The sequence below is a fragment of the Micromys minutus genome (genome assembly GCF_963924665.1).
Source record: "Micromys minutus genome assembly, chromosome: 12".
NCBI classification, from domain to species: Eukaryota; Metazoa; Chordata; class Mammalia; order Rodentia; family Muridae; genus Micromys; species Micromys minutus.
This window is the reverse complement of record NC_137981.1, coordinates 14,514,519-14,541,655: the sequence shown is the minus strand read 5'-3', so window position 1 is coordinate 14,541,655 and position 27,137 is coordinate 14,514,519. Positions and strand designations below refer to the sequence as shown.

The window sequence follows — 27,137 nt, the reverse complement described above, 5'->3', positions numbered from 1 at the left end:
TTAATGGTCATGCTCAAACCGATGTTAAAACCTTTTGTTTAGAAACTCCAGCTTTGGGGACTAGAGATGACTCAGCCGTTAAGAGCACTTGATGCTCTTGCCAAGATCTGGGTTCAGTTCCCAGCACCCACATGGTGGCTCACAAGCATCTGTGCGTCCACTTTCAAGTCGTCTGATGCCCTCAGTGGCTAAGAGTCAATTTGAAGGACCAGAGTTCAGATCCCAGCACCTCTCAGTTCAAACACCTATACTTCAACTTCAAGGTCTCTGACACCCTCTTCTGGCCACTATGGGTACCTGCACACACATCTTGACAAATAAACACATAAACACAGGGCACACATAAATAAAGTAAAAAGAAACTTCAAGTCTCAGGCTAGAGAGAGGACTCTGTGGCTAGTGTGTGTGCTGGACTTGCAGAAGCCTAAGTGTTATTCTCAATACCCATTTCAAGTGGCTTACAACCTCCTACGATCCCAGGATCCATGCCTCTGTTCACTGTGGCACCCGCATGCACATGCACACAGCCACATACATAAACACATGTGTGCATAATTAAAACAATTAAAACTAAAACAAATATTTTAAACTGTTACAGTGAATGCCAGATGTGATGGCACATGCCTTTAGCCCCAGAACTCATGTGGTTGAGGCAAGTGGATCTCTCTGAATTTGTGTGAGCCTGGTCTGCGTTTCTTTTTTTTTTTTTTTCAATGTCAAACATGGTGCCATGTTTTTAATCTCAACACTTAATATGCAGAGGGAGGTAGATCTCTGTGATGTAGAGACCAGACTAGCGACATATAGTGAGACCCTGTCTGTCTGTCTGTCTGTCTGTCTCTCTCTCTCTCTCTCTCTCTCTCTCTCTCTCTCTCTCTCTCTCTCTGCTGAGAATCCTGGCTTCTCCTGAGTGGAAATCTTCAGGTGGCTGCAGTGTGGGTCTCTTTGTTGACACAGGACCAAAAGAGCCCAGCACAGGCCCAGAAGGATCACAGGAGCCCAGCACAGACCCAAAAGGATCACAGGAGCCCAGCACAGGCCCAGAAAGCCCTACTTCCTCACTCAGCCCATCTCCCTTGTTTTAAATGCTGATCCCACACACAACACCCTTCTTATTACAAAAGTCCCAGCAGTTCTCTATCCAACCCCTCATCTCTGTCCCTAAGGCCACTCACTCCTTTTCACTGCTCTCCATGGGGACCCAGGTTTCTGTTTTTGAACCAGCCTCTCCACCTTCCTTTTCACATTCTTTCCAAAAGCACTCTCCATGTGGCCACTGGAGTTCTCCTTAAAGAGTTCATTTCAGCCCCTCCGGCCTCCTTCAACTTCATCTGCTTTGGGAAACCAACAGAGCCCCTACCCTCCAGATCCAATCCACATCAGGCACCATGTAGAGCCAGCCATCTTCATCCCTGGCCGTCTCCTAGCCTGGCACACATGCCAGCCATACAGCTACCTAGAACTCTCAGAGCATCCCACACACTGATGAATCTCTGCATCGTCACAAATAGGGTTTCCTCTGAGAAGCGTCTTAGAAATGAGCTGCATGCCTCCTCGGCTCAGACTCATGCCTGAACTGAGCATGGTCAGTTCTCCTCTGTAAAGCCTTCTAAATCTCTCCCCCCACAGAAGCGTTCCGCCAGGAATGGTAAACACTTAAAATAACCAGCGATCAGGAGACTGAGGCAGGAAGCCAGCCTGGGCTACGTTTTCAAAGCAATAAATAAAACTGAAGTTGTCCTCCTGGCTTCTGCCATGTCTGTCACCACACTGTTGGATGGCGTGCCCGACTGTCTCCCTCCTGCCCTGTGAGTTCTTGAAAGGACAGGGATGCCATTACTATGCTTTCTCAGCCCCGAGTATAATATCTAGCATGGAGTAGACCTACATCGTGCTTCTGGAAGAGCAGAATGAACAAGAGCCATGTATTAAAGCCTTTCTCTGTTAAACATGAGGATTTAGCTTGAGCCCTCACTTAGGCCGATTGGAATCTCAGCGTCTGACTTGAGCTGTGAGCTTATGAAACAGTAACTGAAGAGCTGAGCCTGCGAATCTTGTCTCTGAAGTTACTAAAGACAAAGCAATGTCCAGACACTGCCTGTGTAATGTCCAGTGCATGTGACCACTCGGGAGGAAGTCAGGCTGCAGGAAGAGTAAAGGCTGCAATACAATGAGATACAGGCATCGTAATAACCAATACCTTACCCTTGAGTTCAATGTATGGTTTTCACTGCATCTTTTGTGTGTGTGTGTGTGTGTGTGTGTGTGTGTGTGTGTGTGTCTGTGTGTGTGTGTGTCTGTGTGTTTATACAGTGTACCCTTGGCTGGCCTAGAATTTACTATGTAGACCAGGCTGGCCTTGAACTCAAAGAGTTCTGTCTCCAGAGCACTGGAATTGAAGGCATGTGCCACCATACCACCCAGCTTGTTTTGTTGTTATTGTTTTGTTTTGAGACAGGGTCTTGCTACTTAGGCTAGGCTGGCCTTGATCTCATGATAAATCCACTTTTGGCTTCCAAATGCTGGAATTCGAGACGAGAGCCACATGCCCAGCTTTTTCACCAAATCTCTCAGACATGTTTATCTAGAACTCAGGGCTCAAGTAATCCTCTTGTTTCTGCTTCTAGAGTAGCTACGTCACAACACCTAGATTCCCCAACTCTCGGTTCATCCTCACATTATTCTATAAGTAAAGGGTTGCTGATCCTTGCTCCTAGAAGCGCACAACTGTTGAGCTCAGCCTCAAACACAAGTGGATCACACTTGTCGCTCTACCAAAGTTGTCTTAAAAGTTTCCCTTTTAAGCTTTGGTCTGGCAGTCAATTTAGAACAACCTCAATGTCAAGGTCAGGGTCGGATCCACACACCTACAGGTCTGGGCAACCATCTTGCCAAAGCCACAGGAAAAAAAAACAAAACAAACAAACAAATGGCATTGTCATCCCCACCTCCCACCCCATATCCATCACACACTTAGACCCTGTCCCTGCACACTGGCAGGCTTTGGCTCCGGAGGGCTTGGTGGCTGTATCTCTTCGGTTCACACTAGCACCGAGGCGTGGAAAACCAAATCAGTATCCTGAGAAGGATCCAGCAAAAGCCTCTCACCTGGCCTCAGCCGAGCACCTTGGGAGGGAAAGTTGCTCAACAGTGAGGAATGTGCAATCAAAGTTGAGACCAGGAGATGACAACTGGGCCTCAGAGGGGACTGCATGGGGCAGCAGACCTCCTCAGTTAATGGCAGCTCCCCAGTGGGGACCAAAAGCAGTAAATGTGCACACAGGACTTGGCTCCTGCCTCAGGCCCAGGACTGATGCAGGAGCCTCCCTCTGAGAACTCCAAGGCAGCAGATTGCTGTGGTTTGGTGCTAACCATTTGTCTCCTGTACCTGGAGATACACAATAAGCCATTTTGAGTAAATTACACTCCCTGCCCCACCCCCACCACACACTCCTACCTCAGCTATCAAGGGAACAAATCATATACTTGTATGGATTGTATGGAATGTAATTCTTTCAGAATGAGATAATTCTGAGATTCTCAGGTTTTACACACACACACACACACACACACACACTCCCTGAACCCACATGCAAACCCCGTGCCTTTTACTTACAGGGGAAGTCCACAGATTCTTAGTAACTGTGGCTACTTTGCATGTTTTCTGGTGCAAGTGTGCGTCTGGAGGTGTTCAAGCGTTTGAGTACATTTCTATTCTCAAATTAGAGACAGCAAATTTGAGGGGATGACAGATGTGGGTAGGCATAATGTCAGAATTGAGGAATGACGGGCAGCCGTCACAGGTGGCATAAATAAACTTCAGGAAAGAACAAAGCCCAGAGAACCTAAGTCAACAGTCTGCAGCCCCTAAAGAAGCAAATGTTCTTTCCTACCCAAGGGGACTAAGGAGACTTCACAGTTACAGAAAAATCAAGATGTGTTTAAAGCCAGCCTTTGCTATTTAGCAAGACCCTGTCTTAAAAGGAAGGGAAAGGAGGGGAAAGCTGTGCAGTAATAACCCTGAGTCAGCAAAAGCAGGCAAATGCGCCACTGGCTTTAAAGAGATGTCAGCAAAAGTGGTTAAAATAATAGAAGCCTGTCGCTTACGGTGATGCAGTCTCCTTAAAAATATCACTTAGAGAATGACCCCTCTCTACACAGCGATGTGACTTTATGCCACTCCTGAGCAGCCCAAGACTGACAGAATCTAAAAGGAGGTTTGGCGGTGAGTGACCCAGCAGTTCACACAAAAGTACCACACGAGAAATTACAGACCACGCCAGACACCTCAGGGGAGAGGCCTCCCCTAGAGTGCCCTCTGCCCTCCCTGACTACAGCCTTCCTGACAAACATCCCCCTCTCAGAGAACAGCTTAGGCCACAAACAAGTAAATCACAGAAAACCAGTCAGCTGTTTACATAACTGTAAAGCGGGGTGGAGGTGGGGTTGGGGGTGGGGAGGGGCCATGAGGGGTGTGGAAGATGCTGAGCAAAGACAGCAATAAAGAAAGCAAAAGAGAACAGGAGGTAAGGCTGGTGGAGTCAGGCCAGTGAACAAGGCACTGGTGTGAAACTCACGCACTCCCTGATGCTGCTCCTCCACAAACGACAGACTGTCTACACTACACAGCCGAGGGGTCGTTGTCATCCCCAAGGTCACCACTCTCTGAAAAGCAGGCTGGAAAGTAGGCTAGCCATCTCTCAACACCTCCAACATGGCTCTGCTCATACAGAATTTAAGAGAAGAAAAAGTGAGGATGAGTCTACAACTCTGACCCATGAAAATCCTCGTGCAAACGGCTTCCAAGCAACTTGAGTCACCGGTTAAACTCACACAGACTAAGGTGAGGAGAAGAAAATTGCATCATGCAATAGAAACAAAAACTGAACTGAAGTAGTTGTACTTTTATCAAACAATACAATTTAATTAAAAAGCTATAAAGACTATGGGTGTGGTGGCCCTACTTGTTAATCCCAAGCATTCGGAGGCAGAGGTAGCTGGATTTCTGTGAGTTTGAGGCTAGCCTGATCTACACAGAGAGTTCCGGGATAACCTCAAAAAAACAAACAAAAACCCTACAAAGTTTAAAGCAACAGTTTTTATGTCACAAGTTAGCAGGGTTTTGTCAAAAGACTAATCGTCTTGTGCCTTATTATTCTGCCGTCTTACATAGATCAACCAGTCCGTGCTTGTTTTCTGTCCTTGCATGTACAATAAACCGCCCATCCCCAGTTTATGACCTTTCGTTACCAGAAAGTAGCCTCATTCCTAACCTAGAAGGAATGTTTTTTTAGATTGTAAATTTGTTCCATACCTACCTGTTTTCTTTTCCTAGTGCAATTAGGCCATGACACATGAAGGCTTACAGAGCTCTATTTGCAGCTTTTATTCTACAGGGGTTTTGAAGTTACTTATATCAACTTAGGAATTCTATAAACTCATTATCGGGAACAATGACATCACCAATTTGTCTACACAGCATTACTAATGAGAGTACATCTTCAGGTTGATCTGCAGGAAGTTTGCCAGATATAGTTGGGTGGGCTGATGCCCAGGAACCATTAGGCTATGTGGTAGAGGCAGGAAAGGCATGTCAGCAGCAAGAAGCAACCGTGGGATGAGGTCTGTGAGGACCCTGCATCTCAGAGCCCACCCATTGCAGGCATGCGAAAACAGTGGGCCACCCCCAGAAAACTCACTTGCTCGCCACAGCCTTTCCTAGATGGCTTCTGACAGAGGAGAAAGAGAAGGAAGAAGAGGAAGAGGGAGGAAGAAGAGAAGGAAATAATTGTAAATTTTCATCACCTCTCGATTTTACAATCTTTCCACCCCTTCTTCCATAAAAAAAAAAAAAAAAAAAAATCCCTGAGCCTTAAGGAAGCGTGTGTAATACAGACTTCCCCGTCAGCAGAAGCGAGAACTCCTCAGTCTCTTGTTCTCTGCACTGTGACTAGTTGTGGGTCTCTGTGTTAATTTCCATCTCCTGCAAGAAGCAGCTTACCTGGGGAGGGCTGAAAGATACATGTAATGGTTCAGTGAGAGTCCCCTCACCGGCTCATGTATTTGAATGCTTGGTCTCCAGTTTGTTTGAATGTTTAGGAAGGATTAGGAGGTGTGGCCTTACTGGAGGAGATGTGTCACCGGGAGCAGGCTTTGAGGTTTCAGGAGATTCATGCCTTTTCAAGTTCTCCCTTCCTCTTGCTTTGGATCAAGATGTGAGCTCTCGGCTGTTCCTTCCACAAAGCCTTTGCCCTGCCAAGGACTCCAAACCTGAAACCCTAAGTCCAATTGAATGCTTTCTTTTATAAGTTGCCTTGGTCATGGTAGAACACAGTAGAAAAGTAACTGATACAATGGGTTAATCTACAGGACTAGCAGTAAGTCATTAAAAGTCAGTTTAGGAGAGTAATAGTAGCAGGGATTCCCTAGGGCCTATGACAATCTAGCCGCAGGGCACCGCCCTGATAACAATGCCAGGAATGGGTTCCATCTCACAGGTTAAGTCTTTTTTGTTTGGTTGGTTTAATGTGTATGAGTGTTTTGCCTACATGTATGCCTATGTACCACATGCGTGCCTGCTGCCCACATAGGTCAGGAGAAGGCACCAGATCCCCTGAAAATGGAGTTTCAGGTAGTTGTTTGTTGATCTCCCACATGAGTGATAGAAGTCAAGCCATGGTTCACTGAAGATCAGCAAGTGCTCTTAGCTGATCAGCCATCTCTCTGGCCCTATAAGATGAGCTCAAATTCAATCAGAGTAATTGGTTATTCCTACTACATTCGCGCCACTACTGTACTTGTGGGTATATCTTGCCAGGAAGATTGTTACTGTAGTTCTCAGGGTTGACATCTGGGGAGACTGGCCATTATTTTTCTCCTCCAGTAATACGCACAGTACCTTCCAGCACTAAAAGCTAACCGGTAGAGATGAAGCTTCCGGGTGTCTTCAGAATGGTGTCTTATCCTTCTGAAGGTAGCCAACAGCACTGCAGTAACCTGTAATGCTTGGAAGTCTGTTATACCTCCCTGACCAACAACTCCAAAAGGCATAACCCGTTCCCAGCACCAGGCTTTTTATTTATTAGCCTGTGGTGTCTAGAAAGGGCTAGACTAAACAAGAAAAAAAAATCCCAAATAAATCAAAGAGACGAAAAGGAAACATTACAGGTGAAATATGAAGGATCGTCATGGAGGAATATACGACATATTTGGAATATGCTGGAAAACCTAGAATAAATGGAGAGATTTCTGAACACATGCAATCTACACAAAACCCAAGCAGACCACTGACAAATGAGAAGACTGGATCTCAAATTAAAAGTCTCTTAAGAAAAAACTCCTCTTGAGCAAAACAGACTCAGTAAGTAACGGTGCTTGTCACCAAGCCTGCTGGCCTGAGTTTGAATCCTATGACCCACGTGGTGGAAAGGCAAAACAGACTCAAACACACACACACACACACACACACACACACACACACACACACAAGTGCTCATGCAAACACACACACATTAAATCACTTTTTAATTTAAGTTATTTATGTAGAGAAAGAAGGAAACAGCCCACTAGTAGACTTTTGCTGCTGAGTCCTGCCAACCTGGAGACTGAACCCCGAACCTCATACCCACTAAGCAATACAAGCGACACAGCTCCGTAGTACAGCATGGGGTGGGGGAAGCAGCTCCGTAAGATTTGGTCTCTAGCACCTATATTTTAAAAGACAACAAAAGACAGGGTGTGGGGCTGGGGAGATGGCTCAGTAATTTGAGAGCACTTGCTGCTCTTAAAGAGGACCTAGGTTCAGTTCCCAGCACCCACGTGATGGTTCACAACTGCCTGTAACTCTAGCTCCAGGGTATCTGATGCTACCTTATAGACTCATTGAACACTGTACACGTGGTGCCCTTATAAACATGCAAGCACTTATTTATGCACAAGAACCTATAGACATGCAGATACTTATATGCATGCAAGCAGAACACTCATATACATAAAAACAAATAAATAATAAATCTAATAAAACCTAGGGTGTGGTGGTAAGTGCCTGTTGTCTCCACTGGGGACGCAGAGACAGAATGATTGCTGGAGCTCACTGGCCGGCCGGCCTAACTTCATTAGTAAGCCCTAGTTCCCAGTAAGTCTCATAAAACAAGGGGCTGAAGAAATGGCTCCTTCAGAGGCTCCAGATTCCATTCCCAGTACCCACATGGCTCACAACCATCTGTAACTCCAGTCCTGGGGAATCTGACAGCCTCTTCTGGCCTCCTCTGGCACCAGGCACACATACAACACACAGAGACATATGCAGGTAACACAGCAACCACATGAAATAACATAAAATAAAAATAAATAAGGCTTAAAACCAGAGGTGAATAGTTCCTGGGGGGTAAAACCCGAGAAAGACAGACAGACAGGCAGACAGGAGAAAGAGAGAACGAGACAGAGACACAGAGGCACAGAGAGAGAGAACACACTGTTTAGGCCAGCCAAGGATGCATGGTCAGAGAAAGTGGGCTAGAACTGAACTGGAAGCTTCCTCCGTGCTGGGCAGCTTTCCTGGTGTGTGCGTGCGGGAGGAGCTACCCAGGCAGCTGCTAGGGAAGAAAAGGCTATCAATGGTCTAGCCCAGCGGTGAACCACACACACATGCTACAGTACCAACCTGCCATACGCCTTTGACACAATAGAAGATGTGGCTGTTATGTGGTTAACCAAACGCTTTGTGATCGACTTTGAGGCCAGCTCTATAGGAAGGAATTCATGCTTGTTACTGTAAACCTTGTCTAAAGCCCATGGTTCAGGGGGTCATAGACCCCTGGGGGAAACCTACTTGTGTTGCTAAATAAACTTGGTATCAAAACTGCCTTTTAAATATTAATATTTATAACTATAGACTAATATTGCTTTCAACCTTGGTCAGAGAAGCTTCTTTTGGTCAGGGCAGAGACTCCCAGCTGGTAAATGTCCTATGAACAAGTGACTGTTGGGTGTTTAGCCCTAATAGGACGTCTATATTACCTGCTTCTAGGCTCAAGGAACATCTCAGAAGAAAAGATTTTTAAAAATGTAAGCTATGAAGGATGGAGAGGAGGATTGTGGAGGATGGGGAGGAGGACTGTGGAGAATGGGGAGGAGGACTGTGGAGGATGGGGAGGAGGGCTGTGGAGGATGGGGAGGAGGACTGTGAAGGATGGGGAGGAGGACTGTGGATGGGGAGGAGGACTGTGAAGGATGGGGAGGAGGACTGTGAAGGATGGGGAGGAGGACTGTGAAGGATGGGGAGGAGGACTGTGGAGGATGGGGAGGAGGACTGTGGAGGATGGGGAGGAGGACTGTGGAGGATGGGGAGGAGGACTGTGGAGGATGGGGAGGAGGACTGTGGAGGATGGGGAGGAGGACTGTGGAGGATAGGGAGAAGGACTGTAAAGTATGGGAGGAGGACTATGAAGGATGGGGAGGAGGGCTGTGGAGGATGGGGAGGAGGACTGTGGAGGAGGACTGTGGAGGAGGACTGTGGAGGATGGGGCTAGGATTTTAGAGGATGGGAGAAGGACTGTAAAGTATGGGAGGAGGACTATGAAGGATGGGGAGGAGGACTGTGAAGGATGGGGAGGAGAGCTGTAGAGGATGGAGAGGAGGACTGTGGAGAATGGGAGGAGAGCTGTAGAGGATGGGGAGAAGGACTGTGAAATGCTGTCCTAGACACCATATGTCATTGCATTCATGAACCCTCAGAGTTGTGATTATCTGCATCATGGAAGGGGAGGGCTCCTATCCCTGAGGGGCTGGAGGGGGAATTCTTTTCTTCCGTTGAGCTGCCCATGCACCAGTAAATAACTCCCCTCAAAACAAGCCTTATTAAACTCAGCAGGGAGCAAAAAGAGACGGGAAAGTGGGTGGGGGACTTGTTGAGAAAAAAAGGTGGTTCGTAAGAGTGGGGGTATGGGAGAAAAGAGAGCAAAAGAGGTGAAAATGACCCATAATCATTGTATATATGTATAAATTTATCAAAAAATTAACATTTTTAAAGATACCTTTTCTTGGGCAGATGGTGAGGCCAAACACCTGATTTGTCTTCTGACTCCATTCACAAACCAGCACAGGCACACACTTACCACAACTGAAGGTGTACAGAGGCGTGAGGGTGGAAGGGAAGGAGAGGGAGAGGGAAAAAAAGAGAAATACAGGGTTTACACACTAAGTCACAAAGCAAATTGAGACCAGGCCCAACCACATAATCAGACCTCCTCTCCAAAGGAAGAGTGCCCTTGAACCCCTGGTCTTCCTGTACGCCATCGCCTTCACCAAGCATTGGGATCCAGTCATGCACCCCCATGCCTGCTTGACACTCACAGAGTTCAGTATAGCACCTGCTGCCATTAGAGAACAGTGTGTGAAGCCGGGGCACTGAAACACAAGGGAGAAAGCCAAGCTGCTCTTGTGTACATGGGACACCGCATTATCTCCAGAAAAACACAAGACTCCAGCCAAAACTGTTAGAACTGACAAATTCAGTAAGGTTACCAGCCTTAAAAAAAAAATAGCTCTTTCAGACACCAATACTGAAGTTGCTGGAAGACAAATAAAGACCCATTGTCTTTCACAATAACTGCCAAAAGTAAGGCCCCTAGAGTAAATGTGAACGAGAAAATCAATGATTTCTTCAATGAAAATCACAAAACAACACTAAAAGCTAAGGATGATACACACACACATACACACACACACACACACACACACACACACACACAGGAACCAAGCATGGTGGTGCACATCTTTGATCCTTTGATCCCAGCACTTAGGAGACAGAGGCAAGTAGATCTCTGTGCATTTGAGATCAGCCTGATCAGAGTTCCAAGACAGACAGCACTATACAGGGAGACTGTGTCTCAAAAAAGAAGGGAGGAGGAGGAAGGGGGAGGGGAGAAAGAAGGGGAGGTGGAGGAAAATGAAGAGGAGGAGGACTGAGACAGAGGGGGAAGGAGGGAGGGAAGATTGGAGAAATGCTAAAATGTCTGCATTGCCCAAAACAACCTACAGAGCCAGTGCAGAATATACAATGACATTCTTCGCAGAAGGGTAAAGCAATCACGGGCTAACGGGAGATGGCTGCATAGCATAAGGACCTGAGTTCAAATCCTCAGGGCCCACACACAAACCTGGGCATGGTCACACTCTTGGTGGCCAGCACAGAAGCATCACTGGGCTTGCTGGCCACTAGCCTCAATCCAGGTTCTGAAAGTCACCTTGTCCCAGTGCAACTCAGTGGCGTCAGACCACAAAGGAGCAAAACACCTGGCATCTGCTTCCGGTTCTCCTTATGCAGACACGTAGGTTACTTTTTGTTATTAAATCACAAAATGTGTATGGGAAGGGGGAATGTAATAGCTGGAGCAATTCTGAACCAAAATGAAACTTGGGAGGTGGAAGAAGGTTTGAAACCAGCCTGGTCTACACAGCAAGTTCCAGACCAGCCAGAGCTGCACAGTAAGATCTTGTCTTAATTTCTTTTTAAGGTAATAATAGAACAGTGGTCAAAAGAAGAAGAGAGGAAGAGGGCTCCCAGAACTTGGGAGGGACAAGGAAGGCAGTATGGGGCATGGGAGCAGGGGGAATAGGAAGACTGAAGGACCAAGCGTGCACCTGGAAAAGACAAATCACTTCTACGATTATAGAGCAACTATGGTTGGCCACAGTTTACTGAGGACTTTGAACATTCCTAACAGAGAAATGACAGCACACATGTGAGATGACAGGGGTGCCTATCACCCAGCTAATGATGACTCCCACTGTGGCCCTGTGTGTGTGGATTAAAATGCAACACTGGGGCAGGAGAGATGGCTCAGCCATGAAAGGTTCACAACCAAAAATATAAAGTGCCACGTAAGACATACAGCTACTATGTGTCAATCAATACATAATAAAAAATCGCTCAAGAAGGCTGGAAAGATGGCTCAGTGGTTAAGAGCACTGACTGTTCTTCCTAGAGGTCCTGAGTTCAATTCCCAGCAACCACATGGTGGCTCACAACCATCTGTAATGGGATCTGATACCCTCTTCTGGTGTGTCTGAAGATGACTAAAAGTGTGCTCACATACATAAAATAAAAAAAATAAATAAATCTTAAAAACAAATCATTCATGAACCAGGCACAGGGGCTCACGTTTACAATACTAATGCTTCAGAAGCAGAGCCACGAAGATCCCAAGGCCAAGGTCATGATGGGTAATGTAGTTCCAGGCCAGTCTGTGCTATACAGCAAGACCCTGTCTCAGAAAAAAGGAGGAGGAGAAAAGAAAGGAAGGAAAAACCAAACTCCTGAAAGTACACTAAGGATAACTACCACGGTGTACCCATGATCGTCTATAAATCTACGAAGCCGGAACTAGTGCAAAAGGCCATAAACAGGCCTGCAGGTAGGTAATGTGATAAATGCTAGGAGGTACAACAATATAGGTTTACCCTGCTTCACTAAAAAAAAAAAAAAAAAAACTATCCTTGCAGGAGAGCAATTAGTGGGGAGGTGGGGTGAGCTGCTTTCTTCCTTTTTCAGGGGGTAGAGGGATTCAAGGCAAGTGTTCTTTGAGCTCTGGAACTCGCTCTGTAGACCAGGCTGGCCTCAAACTCAAAGAAATCCACAGGCCTCTGCCTCCTGAGTGCTGGACCACCAGCATCTGGCTCTAACTCTACTTTTTCACTCTATATTAAATTAATTGTTTGTTTGTTTGTTTGTTTGTGACATGGTTTCACTATGTAGACCAGGCTGGCCCCAGAAACCCATCTAGCTGCCTTCTGGAATTAAAGGTGTGCTCCACTGCGTCCAACCTGTTTGCTTGCTTTTTTGAGACAGCCTCTCTTCTGTGCAAGGCTGGCCTCAAACGTGCTAAGAAAGAAATGACCTTGAACTCCTGACCCTCAAGAGACCTCCATCTGGATGCTGGAGTTTCAGGCCCTAACTAGTACATAGTCTACGCAGTGCTGGGAGTCGAAGCATGTCTTCTTGCACTCTAACCGGCTACCCACTAAACCTTAAACAAAGTTGAACTGAATTTTCACACAAAACTTTTTAGGGGTACCACTGGCCGTTGAACCCAGAGCATTCGCTCGAGGGCTTACTTATTAAGCTATAATCCCGCAATGTACATTAATTTTTACAATTAAAAAAAAACAGTCATAGGCCTTCATTTCCCAGCTCCTCCTCTCCTCCTCCACTGGACTCACACCCCCACTTCTGCCGGTCCTCCGCATCACCGACCCTGCCCCATCTCTACTCACAGATGCAGGCAGCGGCCAGCAGGCGGCCGGCAGCGTAGGGCGCGCCGCAGCTCGGGAAGAGGGGCTGCACCATGTAGTTGGCAAAGGTGATAGCAATGACGGCCTGGCTGGTAGGTTCAATGATGAGCAGAGACGTCCAGAGGCGGATGAAGGCAAGAAATCCCCCGAAGGCCTCCAGGATATAAGCATAGCTGGCCCCGGATTTCTTAATGGTGGTACCCAGTTCAGCATAACAAAGGGCCCCAAAGACGGAGAAAATGCCCCCAACAGCCCAGATGACCAGCGACAGGCCAAAAGAGGCACTGTACATGAGTACACCCTTGGGGGAGACAAAGATGCCGGAGCCAATCATGTTCCCCACTATGAGGCACACGCCATTAAGCAGCGAGATCTCCTTCTTCAGTGTTACCTGCTCTGCCACTGGGCTGGCCTTATCCCCCAGGGCAGAGCCATCTTCCTCGTGCTGAGCGGCCACTTCATACTTGGCGCTGTTGACCATGGTTGGAGAAGAAGGAAAGCCTTCACCAGCTAGCTTTCATTGCCTTCTACGGAAGAAAGAAGGCTGTGTTGGTAACTGTGCAGAATCTCTCCCTCCCACTCCACAGGGCCCGAGACAGTCAGCACCCACCAATCCAGGGACTTCTGTCCACAACCTTTTCCCCCCCAAGGCATTTCAAAATGACCCGACTTGACTTTTCCCCTAGAAAAGCACCAATCTCTCCTTCTTAGGTTTTAGCACACCTTATTTACCTGACTAAACCCTCGGCCTATTTATAACACAGGACAGGCATGAGGCAGCTTGGTAAAACTTTTTTTTTCTGCCTCCCCACCATCCCCAGCCCCCAAAAGCCTCTCTTCCCTGATTTCAGTTTCAAATGGCCCTAGGCTAAGATGCCTGCATGAGGAACCAGCCCTGAAACCAGCTGATTTGCTAGATCCTCTTTTTTTGCTGATTTGCTGTTCTTTCCCCTAAGGAGACTGTACTAGGCTAAAGCTTTTAAAGTACTCCTGCCACAGAAGCACAGCCGCCTCCCTGCCCGGGGAATATCCATTAACAAATGGTCAGCTGGCATCTTAGCTGTTGGCAAAGCCCAAGCAGCCCCACCCATCCTGGAAAAAAAAAAAAAAAAAAAAGGCAGGCGACTCTCTTTGTACCGCTTTTCCTTTCCCAGATACCTGTCCTAGCCTCCAGCATCCCAGGCTTCCCGCCACCAAATCTCTCCCATCCACACCAGCCAAAAAGTAGGAATGATCTTTGAGAAAGACGGCCCAAATACACAGCAGAACCCAGGGATGACTGGAGGCCGTGGATGGTGGCTACCCACCCACCGTAGAATGGCTGGAGGCATACCAGAGTAAAGCAAGGGAAGGAGCCTAAGCCAGGCAGCAGATTCCCTGAATACAGAGCTAGAGACAGCTGCACAAAATAGGAGAGCTTAATCAGACAAACGGCGAACCACTCCAGCAAGAGGCTCTGGAGCTCAAGGAAGTGACTGATGTACAGAGAACAGCAGAGGGTTTAGCAAGGGGACAGGGTGGGGCACACTCACTCCCTGGCTCTGGATCTAAGGAGGTTCCCACAGCAATGGCCAGCCGCAGTCTCTGAGACAAAGAGGCCACACACCCTCCAAGAAGAGTGGTCAAACAGCTCCTCCTTCCTCCAGCAGTAAAAGGGAAACCCAGATAAATGCCTACCGGATTTAAGTCAGGTCAAGAAGGGAGGAGGAGGTGAGGGAGCTAGAAAAGGAAGGGGTGAGGAAAACGGAGAGGAAAGTTAAGCAACTCTCTGGGTCCAAGGTTCACGGGCCTTTCACATCTGCGAAAGGGGCAGCTAGGAGCTTGGCTCAGCACTTTCTGTGATAAGAAGGTGCTCGATCAGGAATCTCCTTTGTCAGCTCTGCCCCAGGACAGGAGGCCCAGAGGAAGGGACAGCTAACTGGGTGTGCTCTCTGAAAGCCCGGAGAGTCTAATGAGTTACCAGGGCAGAGAACTGCTGGTACAGACCTCGTCCCATGTGTCCCCGGTGTCCCACCCAAACCTCACTTCTATCTCTCTCGTCTGAAACAAGAAAGGCAGGAAGGTTATAGAATGGGACACATTGTTCATAGGCTGAGATGAGAGGAAGCGGTTCAGACGCCCTGTGTGGTGCTCTAAGTGAGAGCTCTGTCCACTTCCCACACAGAAAGAGGGGTGGATGCCTCTAAACTCAGGGCACCACCCCAAAGTCTGAGCCTCAAGCTATTTCAAAAGAAATGTGGTTCAGAAATGTGAGGGAACTTCTGGATATAACTCCACCCCACCAGTACGCTCTTTTATCCTTAGGGAAACACTCTAAACCTCTGGAGCACCCAAAACCTCCCATCAGTGTCCCTATACACGCTTCCCTCAATTTCTTAAAAATATTTGGGGCCTAGATGTGATTGGCTCATACTTGTAACCCCACCACTCAGAAGGTTGAGACAGGAGGATCCTATTTGGTTAAGGTCAGACTGGGCTGCAGAGTGAGAGCCCGTGTCAAAAAGTGGGTACAGGGGTCTGCCAAGACGAAGCCCACAATGGAAGAAGAAAACTTCCTACTGCTCTCTGAGCTTCACTTGTTCATGTGTGCACGCATGTGTGTACACACTATAATAAAAAGAATTAGCTGGGCATGGTGGTGCACACCTTTAAACCCAGCACTCAGGAGGCAGAGGCAGGTAGCTCTCTGAATTCAAGGCCAGCCTGGTCTACAGAGTGAGTTATAGAGCAGCCAGGGCTATGCAGAGAAACTCTGTTTCAAAAAAATAAAATTATACACACACATACATATACACATACACACATACATACATATATACACACATACATATATACACACACACATATACACACACATATATATACACATATATATACATACACACACATACATATATACACATACACACACATACATATATACACACACATATATACATACACACACATATATATACATACACACACACACACACACACACACACACACACACACACACATATATATATGGATAGCTGGAGTACAGCTCAATGGTAGAATGCTTACCTATCCCATGCATAAAAATAGTATGGAAATAAGGTTTTACTAAGCTATGCTAGAGAAGCACAGAATAAACAGAAAAAGTTCTACAATTTGAAAATCACGGCTTATTCCACCTTTCTAATGTACTTTAGCTCTGGTATATTGCACCTTTTTACAGCCGACCTGTTCTGAAACCCAACTGTCTATCCCTTTTCCTCCTGCCTCTTCTTCCCCTCTTTGGTTATTCTACCGAACACACTGAGACAGCTCATCTCTGTGCTGTGCCCACTCACCTTCCCATTCAGGTCCCTTACATTTTTTAGCCAAACCAAGATGGAAGGCTGAGCTGTGCTTGAGGATGGAGAGGTGGCTCAGCGGTTAAGAGTGCTATCTGTTCTTGAGAAGACCAGGCTCAATACCTATCACCCACATGGCAGGCAGCTCACGGCTCCAGTTTTAGGAGACTTGATGTCCTCTTCTGCACTCCGTAGCCACTAATACATACACAGCACTCGTGCGCACACGCGCACACACACACTCAGGCAAAACACCCATACACATAAAAATAAATTTTTAAAAAATGTCAAAGATTGTGTTTCTTACGAGACAGCCGTACATACATCTGAAATGCATCTTGAAGACACTGTTGCTTTTCTCCCAGCGTCCCCTGAAATGCGGCCATGATGCCCGGGTTCTTGTCCAGGCCAGACACACCGCTATGCATTTCAGTGCATTAGCCCACTGGAATGTATAACACACTCTGCAGGGTGCCAAAGTAGAGCGGAGGCAGGCAACAAAGATCACAGAGCTGTGCTGTCTCCTCAGCTCCCAGCAGCCTGGCCCTCCATTGTCTCTGGTCACTTGACAGTCCCTTTAGACAGGAAACCACTCCAGGTGGCTCTGTAATGAGTTACCTAGAGTGGACTGAGCTTAGATTGAAAAGCAAGCCTCTGCAGTCATTAGGGGACAACACGGGCAGCGGGCAGAAGTGCTACCGCTGCCTTTGGACTGCACCTCCCATTCTCATTTTGGGTGAGGACAGGTGAAAATGTCTACCTGGAGTGCTATGATATCTATTAAAGACAGCAGAAACACACACCAAGACACCTGCCCTTTGAGAAGCAAAGTGCAGTTGCCATCAAAGGAGTACAGACTCAAATGTGAATCCCTAGAAAGAAGAAAGGAGAAAGGGATGTGAGGGTTCATGAGGTTGAGTCATGGTTGGCCAAAACAAACAAACAAAACAGTGAAATCCTTAAGGAATTTGATGGATGGAACCCACACCCCAGCAAACAGCATCCCCTAGTGGTATCACCAGGAAGTACAACAAATAGAATCTTCCCAACTACCTCTGCAACCAGGCAGGGCAGGCTGCCATTCATTCGTGGAGATGTTCTCTCTTTTCTCAACCACTGCCTGGCACCAAAGGCAAGAAGAGCCCACTTTTGGCTCTCACTGTAGTGCGTCCACCGTCCAGACAGCCTGGTGAAGCAGCATCTCCTAGGCTGTCCTGGAGAGACTCAGCCAGAGCTGATTTTACAGAAGCTGACACGCTGCTTGTCATTTTCCCTTTCTCTTGCTGTGCTCATCTCTAAGGACATCATGGCTATTCCAGGAAACACACACACACACACACACACACACACACTCATTGTGCAGCCTAAAGAAGTTTCCAGTCAGCCTGAAGGGCTTCCAGGGAGTGCGCAGCATAGTGCACTGGGTGCCTGACAGAGCCGCCAGCCAGTGTTCAGCTACTATGTTTCATGCTTCAACAGCGACACCAAAACGCCCTTCCTCCAGGAACCTACACACAGTTCAGAGTCTAGGCACCTCTGCCAAGCTCAGTGAGCTACTGTGAGAACACACTCTCTCCCCCAGAGACCCCAGGGCTTGCCTTCCGCTCTCCAACCAGTCTGGGTTGCCTCCCTTAACAACAGAAACAAAACAGATACATAGTAGTGTCGTTGGACTCCTCAGCAAACCTCCGTAGCTGCTCAGCCCCTCCCTCTCCAGCTTTCCTTCTGTTTTTCTATAGTCCATTACAGCTAAAAACCGTCTGTTTTTCTATTTCAAAAAGTGAATTTAAAAAGGAAACTGTTTACTGCTCTGGCCAGAGCTTCCATTAACTAAAACTGAAGTCTCTGGACTGAGAGCTCTACCTAGACAGTGCCAGGGCTGGGGGCCAAGAAATAAGGTTCTTCCTCTCTCTTTGGCCAGTTTTCAGGTACTCCATCCTCCTCCTGTGCCTCCCTATACATCCACTTCCCCTGCTTCCCTGCCTCTTACCTGTCTGGAGACCTCTGGGCGAGTGCTGGGAGAGGGGGGCTAGCTGCACACTGGGGTGAGGAGTGGTAGTTAAGAGAATCCGGGGTGTGACTTCAGCAGCTGTTGACACGGAGGACCAGAAAAGGCAGAGGGTGCCTGGGACTGAAGTGGAAAACAGGAAAACACATGTGTGACTCTGGCTGGCGGTGGGGAGGGGCCAGAGCTGGAGCTGAGACTGCCTGGTCAGACAGGGAGGACCTCCGGGACTGCTGGCACCCAGGCATCTTCTTTGTTGGGCTCCTCCTCCCCACCTCAGGCCCATAACCTTTCCCTGTTGCTTGCTGAGTAGTTGAGTGTGCCCTGCAATGGAAAATTGCCCTCCTGACTCTCTCTGCCCCTCCTCCATTATGTGTCCTAACTCTCCAGCCCTGCCTTCTGTGCTTACTGCCTTTAATCTCAAGATTCCCACCGTGGGGCCAGGGTAAGTCTGCAATCCTATCTCAAGAGTTTGTGCCCTTTCAGCCTGGCAAACAAACCAAGGAGGCCAGTGCATACCACTGAAGGCCACCTGTGGGTACAGACAAGTTTGTACCCAGATATCAGCTGGTGAGCTCCCAGCTCAGATCTCTACGTGGCTGAGGAGTTGCCAACGATGGGTCTGAGTTATTAGGTATAAACCAACTAGGCCTGTGCCACCGTGGGTACACTCCTAAAGTTGGCAGCCTTTCAAACCACTGTTATTTAAATATCTGTTAAATGTTTACTTTGCAGAGACAGAGAAAATGTGACCCTGGACTAAAAAAAAATGAGGAGGGGGCTGGGGAGATGTTTCTGCAGGCAAAAGTGCTTGCCTTCAAAACCTGACAAGCTGATCCAAGCCCAGAAACCCACAGAGGAAAGAGAAAAAGCAAATCCCAAAAATTGTCTGGCCACACACGGTGGTGCAGAGTTTAATCCTTTAACCCCAGCACAGGCAGATCTCTGTGAGTTCCTGTGAGTTTGAACCCAGACTACCCTACACAGTGAGTTCCAAGACAGACAGATAGAAAAACTTTGTCTCAAAAAAAAAAAAAAGAAAGAAAGAAAGAAAAGCTGTCCTTTGGCCTCCACATATGCACTGTGGATACATGCACACATATACATACATACATACATACATACATACATACATTAATTTTAAAATGTTTAAGGGGCTGCAGAGATGGCTCAGAGGTTAAGAACACTGGCTGCTCTTTCAGAAAACCTTGGTTCAATTCCCAGCACCCACATGGCATCACAACCATCTGTAACTCCAGTTCCAGAGAATCTGAGACCCTCACACAGACGTGCATGCAGGTAAAACACCAAGGTACATAAACAAATAAATAGTAGATAATAAATCTTAAGTTTAAACTAGATGAGCATCTTTATATTCAGAATCAGAAATGTAATTTTCAGAAGATACTTCTTAGTAGGCATATTAGACCACTGAAAATACAAACAGTACTAATCTCTGACCAGGGAGTTCAGCACAAGAAGTATTTGCACAATCCAGGTGTGGCTGCCGCCTCTGGGCAGCCATCTGTCCGGTAAATTACTCCAGATCTGGTCCAGATAAGGACTCAGGAATTCTGACTGGGGACCAGAGATTTGGCAAGTATTGCTATTCCTCAGCCACCTCACCCCTCGGGCAGCTCCTGACTGCAGGTCATCTGACACCCTCTTCTGGTCTCTAAGGCTCTTGCATTCAAGTGCAGTACTCAGTCACAACATGTAAACACACACAGAAATAGTAAAGTAAATGTGTTTGTATTTATTTACTTTATATAAATCCACAGTAGCTGTCCTCAGACACACCAGAAGAGGGCATCAAATCCCATTATACATGGTTGTGAGCCACCATGTGGTTGCTGGGATTTGAACTCAGGACCTCTGGAAGAGCAGTCAGTGCTCTTAACTGCTGAGTCACCTCTCCGGCTCGTAAATTTTAAAAAGAATTCTGACCGCATCACTGGAGATGGAGAGCCAAAATATATGTTACCAAAAGGCAGAAATGAGAACTGAGCGACACCAAATCAGAAGTATTCCAAGAACAATGTGATGCTCTTTTAGATCCCAGGCCACTTCCTGGCTGACCTGCCCTTTAACCTTACTCTGGGGACAAGTCCAGGTTGTCAGTGAGGGAGGTTCACAGGAAGAGAGACAGAGATGCCCCTGCTTCCCCTCACAGAAGGCGGCCTCTCTTGCTGGGACCACACAACAACCTCACTCCCACCACAGAGCTTTGGCAATGTCTGTTTGACTGTTCTCCCTGCTGAGAGCATTCTTCTCTGTGACATTTTTTCATTCCTGGTACTATTTGTCATCATCTCAGCCAACAGCAGATAAGCCTCGTAAGAGCTCTGTTCCTCATTGTACCCCAAGAAGGTGGGGGACTTCACACAGACCAATGTATGGAAAGAAAGAAGAAAAAAGAAAGAAAGAAAGAAAAAGAAAGAAAGAAAGAAAGAAAGAAAGAAAGAACAATACTCTGACTTCCCAGCGGGTTGGGCTCCTGGGTGGGTCCTTGAATTTACCCTCCAGGCCACCCAGAGTTACTACCCTTAGCATCAGAACTCCTCCCTTTTCTACCCTACTCAGAGTAAGGAGAATTCACAGATAGTTCATCTTTCCCATTTTGATGCATTTAAGGGAAGGAGTATGGTTTTCACTTTTACTGACAGACCTAAAACAGTTTGAACTGGACGTTTGGGGCCTGATGGCAGAGCACTTACCTATCAAACACAGGACCCTGGGTTCCATCTCCTAACAGCCGGTGCAGGCGGAAGGAAGTATGCCAAGTTTGGGGCTAGGCATGGTCATTCAAACCCATGGGATGTGGAGGCAGAAAAATCTGGAGTTCAAGGCCAGCCTCAACACATAATGAGCCTGAGGTTAGTCTAGACTCCAAAGAACCTGTTTCCAAAAGAAAAAGGATAGCGATGAAGGGAAAATGAAAGGAGTGTGGGGAGGACGAGAGACGTGGTTCCACGGGTGAAGTGGCTAAGCAGCTAAGATCGATGGCTGCCCAAGCAGCAAAACCTGGGTTCTAATCCCAGCTCCCTGGTAAAAAGCTACTAATGGGTGGAGACAGGAAGATTGCTGACCCTTGCTGGCTGCCAGCCAGCCTAGCTCCAGACAGGGTGAGAGACCCTTGTCTCAAGGAAATATACTCTCCATTCTCTAATGCCAGGTGTGCACAGGCACAAGCACAGCCCCCGCCACACAGAAACAAACACACACATACACACACGCTCATACACCGCACTCAACGTACATGTACACCAGAAATGAAAATGACTTTTGTTTAGCTAATGAAAAAACTAAAAGGCCCACATCTAACGTTTTTTCCTGGAGACCCTCATCTAGATGCGGCCCAAACCCCCTCACCAGCGGGCTCACCTTTGCCTCTCTCCCACGCTTCCTCCCCAGCTACCCTCGCTTCACTGGGGCCACGTCCCGCACCTCTTTTGTTGGGTCTTTCTCTTAGTCAGCAGCGCCAAAATATCTGCCGCTCAAGACCCGACCTAGCCACAATCACCCGGCTTGCCCTTGAATGGGCAGGTGCCGACCAGGGCTGGGCTCTTCCCTTTTTTCTAAGAAGCTCTAGAAAAAGCTCACTGTGGGGAGTGAGAGCGAAGGAAGCAAAGGTCTGAGAACCCAGAGACCCTGAAAGCTGACCCCAAACCGGACCCCAAGCCTGCACGATGAGTCCCCGGGGAATGAAAATGACTGCGGATACCCTTAAAGACGCGTCCTCTGCCCCGGGCACACTCAGCTTCCTCTTCCCTCCCTCCCAATCCAGCCCGAGCTGTCAACCAGAAGGTGATCTGACCGAAAATTCCAACCCTAGAGAGTCCCTGCCTCCAACCGAAGAGCAGGCAGAAACTCGGGAAGAACCCCGGCCGGGAAGCCCCGGGGCAGCGGGGGACAGGGGCGGTGCCTGCTTGCAGCCGGGGAAGGGAGGGGAGCGATCTCCCGGACTTTATCTCTGCCAGCCTCTGTGTTCTGACTCTCCGCCCCCTCAGGGGACCTGTTGCATCAGCTCCTAGGTCCCAAAATAAAGTGGCCACGGTGCCCCGAAGGTGTCCTGAGTAGTCGCCAGGAGGCAGCACTTAATCAAAAACAGAGGCTGCAAGGGTGACGCGAAGACTGAACTCCAGCGAACCTTTCATCAAACCCAAGCAGAGACAGAAGGGGACTCTGAACTTGGCAAGGTGGCACGTGCTTGTAATTCCAGCACTCAGACGACAAGAGAATCAGAAGCTCAAAGTCATCTTCGACTACATAACAAGTTGAAGGTTTTTGAAGGACCAGATATGACTTTAGGAGTGCTTGTCTGTCGTGCATGAGGAGTACCTTTGGTGTCTTCCTTTATTACTCATTTCCTTGAGACAGAGCCTCTCACTGGACCGAAGCTCACCGTTTTGGTGAGGCTATCCGGCCAGCAAGCTTCTGGTACCTGCCTATGTCCGCCTCCCACCTTCCACCCACCCCGCACACCCGCTAAGATAATAAGATAATTCTTCTGGTTGAGATAGCTGCTAGCGACTCAAACGTGGGTCCTCATGTTTGTTTAGCAAGTACCTTTACCCACTGACCCATCTCTCCAGCTACATAACTGTTTAAAATGTTTTTAAATTGTTTGGCACTTGCACGTATGTGTGCATTTGTGCTTGTGTGTGTTTCTTATTCTGTGTATGTGCAAATGTAGGTGTATGTACACCACATGGATGTGGAGATCAGAGGGAACTTTCAGTAGGCTCAGGGAACTGAACTTAGGCTTTCAGGTTTACATAGGAGTATTTTTATCTACTAAGCCATCCCACTGGGCCCCATAGACTTACTTTTTAAAGACCATGTAGCAGAGCAGATGAAAGGCCTGGAATCCAGTACTTGTGAGGCTGAGACAGGAGCGTCCCGTATTGAAGACCAGCCTGGACTCCTTTGCAAGCCTCTGTCTCAGTAAATAGAATACAAAAGAATATAGATATGCTTTGTTTAATATGAAACTCTGCTAACCAGAGGTTTGTAAATCATATTTCTTGCATAATCCTGCCTTGGCTTTTTTGGGGAGAGGGGCATTGTGGGCTCTCACTTTGTAAGTCCTTACGGTAGACATGGCTGGCCTCAAGGTGACAATGATCTACTTCCTTTTGTCTCCAGAGTGCTGGGATCAAAGGTGTGGGTCTCCACGCCTGTTTCTGGCAATTTTTTTTAAGCTAACATTGCCTACCCACCTTTGAGATAAACCAGATGAAAAGGCACCCACTGTTTAACAGATGTCATAATTGAGGTTAAAACGATGCTCAGGTGTTTAGAGAGCTTACTTACTGCTCTTGCACAGGACCAGGTTCATTTCTCAGCACCCACACGGTAGCTCACAACCACCTATAACTCCAGTTCCAGAGGATCCAGTACCTTCTTCTCCCCCACCCCAGGCAACTTCAGTCCAGTGTGAAGAAGCCTTATCCTTTTTGTTTAGTTTTTTTTCCAAAGATTTATTTATTTTATGTATGTGAGTGCACTGTAGCTGTCTTCAGACACACCAGAAGAGGGTGTTGGATTCCATTACAGATGGTTGTGAGTCACTATGTGGTTGCTGGGAATTGAACCCAGGACCTCTTAACCGCTGAGCCATCTCTCCATCCCCCAATACCTTCTTCTAATGTCCAAGGGCTCATGCATAAAGATGGCACACATACACGCAGTCAGGCACATGCGCGCACACACACAGTGGATTTTTAAAATAAATAAAAAAAGCAGGTGTTCCAGGCGGCACAGGCCTTTAATCCCTGCACCTGGGAGGCAGAGGTTCCAATGGGTAGGTAAACAAGAATGTATCCTCAGGTCATAAGGTCATTGAAGCTGGGTCATTTAGGGGAACTGATCTACTACTAACAGCAGAAATTTGATAGCTCTGGAAAAGAAGAGGCATATGTATATAAAAATGAATGGATATAAGGACATATATAAGAACATAAATTAAGAATAAACAGCCTTGATGGCACTAGCTTGCAAGCACTCTGGAAGCTGTGCTAAGACGGCATCTGAAGTTCAAGGTCAGCCTACTCTACATAACTGTCTCAAAAGTGGGGGGGGTGGTCTGGAGAGATGGCTGACCTTTGCCCTCACCCCCTCACCACCACCATGGTCTTTGATATTGCCATTGATGGCGAGCAAGCCTTTGTACTCTGAGCACACAAGGGGTGGGGGAAAGATCTGGCTACAAAGCCTTATCTCACAGAATTAGTCCAGGATTCATGGTCAAGGCTTCCAGTTCCTGTGCCATAATGTCAGCATCTGGCCCATCCACAATGCTGAAGCAAACACAAATGTTTCCTGGGTCCTCATCTGTACTTCCTGAGTGCCTGGCTGGCTATATGGTAAGAAGCCAATCTTCAGGAAGGTAAAAGCAAGCAATGGCGAAGACATGGAGTGCTTTCAGACCAGGAACAGCAAGGCCAGCATGAAGTTCACCATTGCTCACTGTGAAGAGTTCTGATACTCTGTCTTGTGTGAATCCAAACAGCAGACTGTTCCTCCAGCCCATCTTCCCACAGATCTCTGTGAGCTCTTGATGCATCCAGTCCTTTGATTTTTTCACATTCTCCTCCAAGTCTAACTGAATGGCAAAGTTAAACTTCGGATTGTGACTTTTTAAAAATATCAGTAGCAAAAGAGGCATCTAATTTCCCAGAACAATGCTCTTGAGCAAAAGTAATGGTGTCTAGACCTATGGAACAGAGATGTATTGGGGTTACATTGAGGGGGGATGAGTGCTAAAGCTATATGCTTTATATATGGGACCTAATGGCTGTGAAAGGAAAAGAAGTGTAGGAGAGGAAACACAAGAATCTCAAACTCAGTTTTCTATAGCTCTCGGTTCCCTTGTTCTCAGACGAAGTGAACTTATTCAGTGTGACAAGACAGAGCCACTCTCCTGTGGTTGACAAGGCTGGATAAGTCATTCAAGAGGGCTGTGCTCATGCCAAACTCAACTGTTCCATAAAGTTCAGAAGATGGTGGACTAGAGATCCACCTTAACTGGCTCAGCAGTTAAGGATGCTCACTGCTCTTGCAGAACACCTAGGTTCAATTCCTAGCACTCACGTGGCAGCTCAAAACTTCCTGCAACTCCAGTTCCAGGGGATCCGATAATCTCTTCTGACCTCCAAGGCTCCTGCCCACACATGGTGTAGACTCAGATATATATATTGGTAAAAATAAGTATTTTATAAAAGAATGGTGGCAATGCCAGCAGTCTGTCTACTTATTTATTGTTTTTCTCAAGTCAGGTTTCTCTAACTAACCCTGGTTGTCCTGGAACTTTGTAGACCAGGTAGGTTGGCTTCAAACTCAGAGATCTGCCTACCTCTGCCTCTCAAGCGCTGGGATTAAAAAGCGTGGGTCCCCACTACCCAGCTGCAGTTTATCTATGACCCACAGCTTTCACCTCTGCTACATCAAATTAACCATGTCAAAAGTGGGACTTGCCTTTCTCTTCCCAGATTTTATAGTTCTCGTCAAACTTCCTAGTCTGTCCCCCTCCCCCAATCCTCCAGCTCTTGTTCTGTTAAATGACTTTTATTGTTTTGTTTGACAGGATATCACTGTGCAGCCTGGGCTGACCTGGAACTCAGTACATAGAGCAAGCTGGCCTCAAATTCACAGAGGTCTGCCTCTTCCTCCCAAGTGCTGTGAGTAATAACTACCACTCCTGGCACACATGCCCATTTTTGCATGTTTTAATGTCCATGTTTTATTTCCCAAAGGGTATTTCTATCACTTTGAATGATTTTGCCAACTGATGGTTTTCTGTGTGAGCTACCGAGATGGGGGAGCTGCTGACCCAATTCCCTTATGTACCAAAGGGAATCATCTTTCTTGTTTCTGTAGAATGTTGAGTCTTACCCCAGTCTGCTCTCTCAACTGAAAACTGTGGAATTCTAGTGCTATCTTGGGGTCAAAGGCTTAGCAACTCACATTTGGAAACAGTGTCATTTTCTCTATTCTGACACTTCCTGTAAGAAAACAAAGTAACTCCATGGTCATTTTGTGCAAGTGTGTATGTGTAGTGCTAGAGATGAGACTGGGGCCTCACATGAGATAAATACACATTCTACCACTGGGGCTTCTACCCCAAGGGCCACATTTGCTTCAATCTAAAGTCTCAAAAACTTCAAGAAAAGATAACAATGATTGCTCCAGAGCTATCTAATCTCCTTTGTAGGTTCAGGAAGAAAAGCATATGAAATTATTTGTGTAGAAGTGGTTTTAAAGGATTGTGTTTACTTTAATAATTGTGTGTGTGAGTGTGTCTACATTTGAATACAGGTGCCCTCAGAGGCTAGATGGGTCAGGTTCCCTGGAGCAAGAGTTACAGGTGATTCTGAGGTGCATGCTGTGGGTTCTGAGACTCAAACTCTGTCCTTTGCAATAGCAATAGAGTAAGGGTAGAGAAGTGGCTGGAGAAATGACTCATGGTTGAAAGCACCCTTGTAGAAGTTGGCTTGATTCCCAGCACCCACATGATGGC

General features: G+C 47.2%; 1 protein-coding gene across 1 annotated transcript in view; it reads right to left on the bottom strand.

The window, feature by feature from the left end:
- Positions 1–22,396, bottom strand: part of SLC7A7 (solute carrier family 7 member 7) — a 45,765-nt gene extending 23,369 nt beyond the window's left edge. The window contains exons 1-4 of the mRNA XM_080926718.1: positions 22,341–22,396; positions 21,334–21,514; positions 18,602–18,742; positions 13,276–13,820 (exon numbers count right to left, since the gene is read on the bottom strand). Coding sequence (XP_080782844.1) covers positions 13,276–13,774 — 499 coding nt within the window. The 5' untranslated portion in view covers positions 13,775–13,820; positions 18,602–18,742; positions 21,334–21,514; positions 22,341–22,396. The remainder of the gene's footprint in view (positions 1–13,275; positions 13,821–18,601; positions 18,743–21,333; positions 21,515–22,340) is intronic.
- Positions 22,397–27,137: the final 4,741 nt, after the last annotated feature.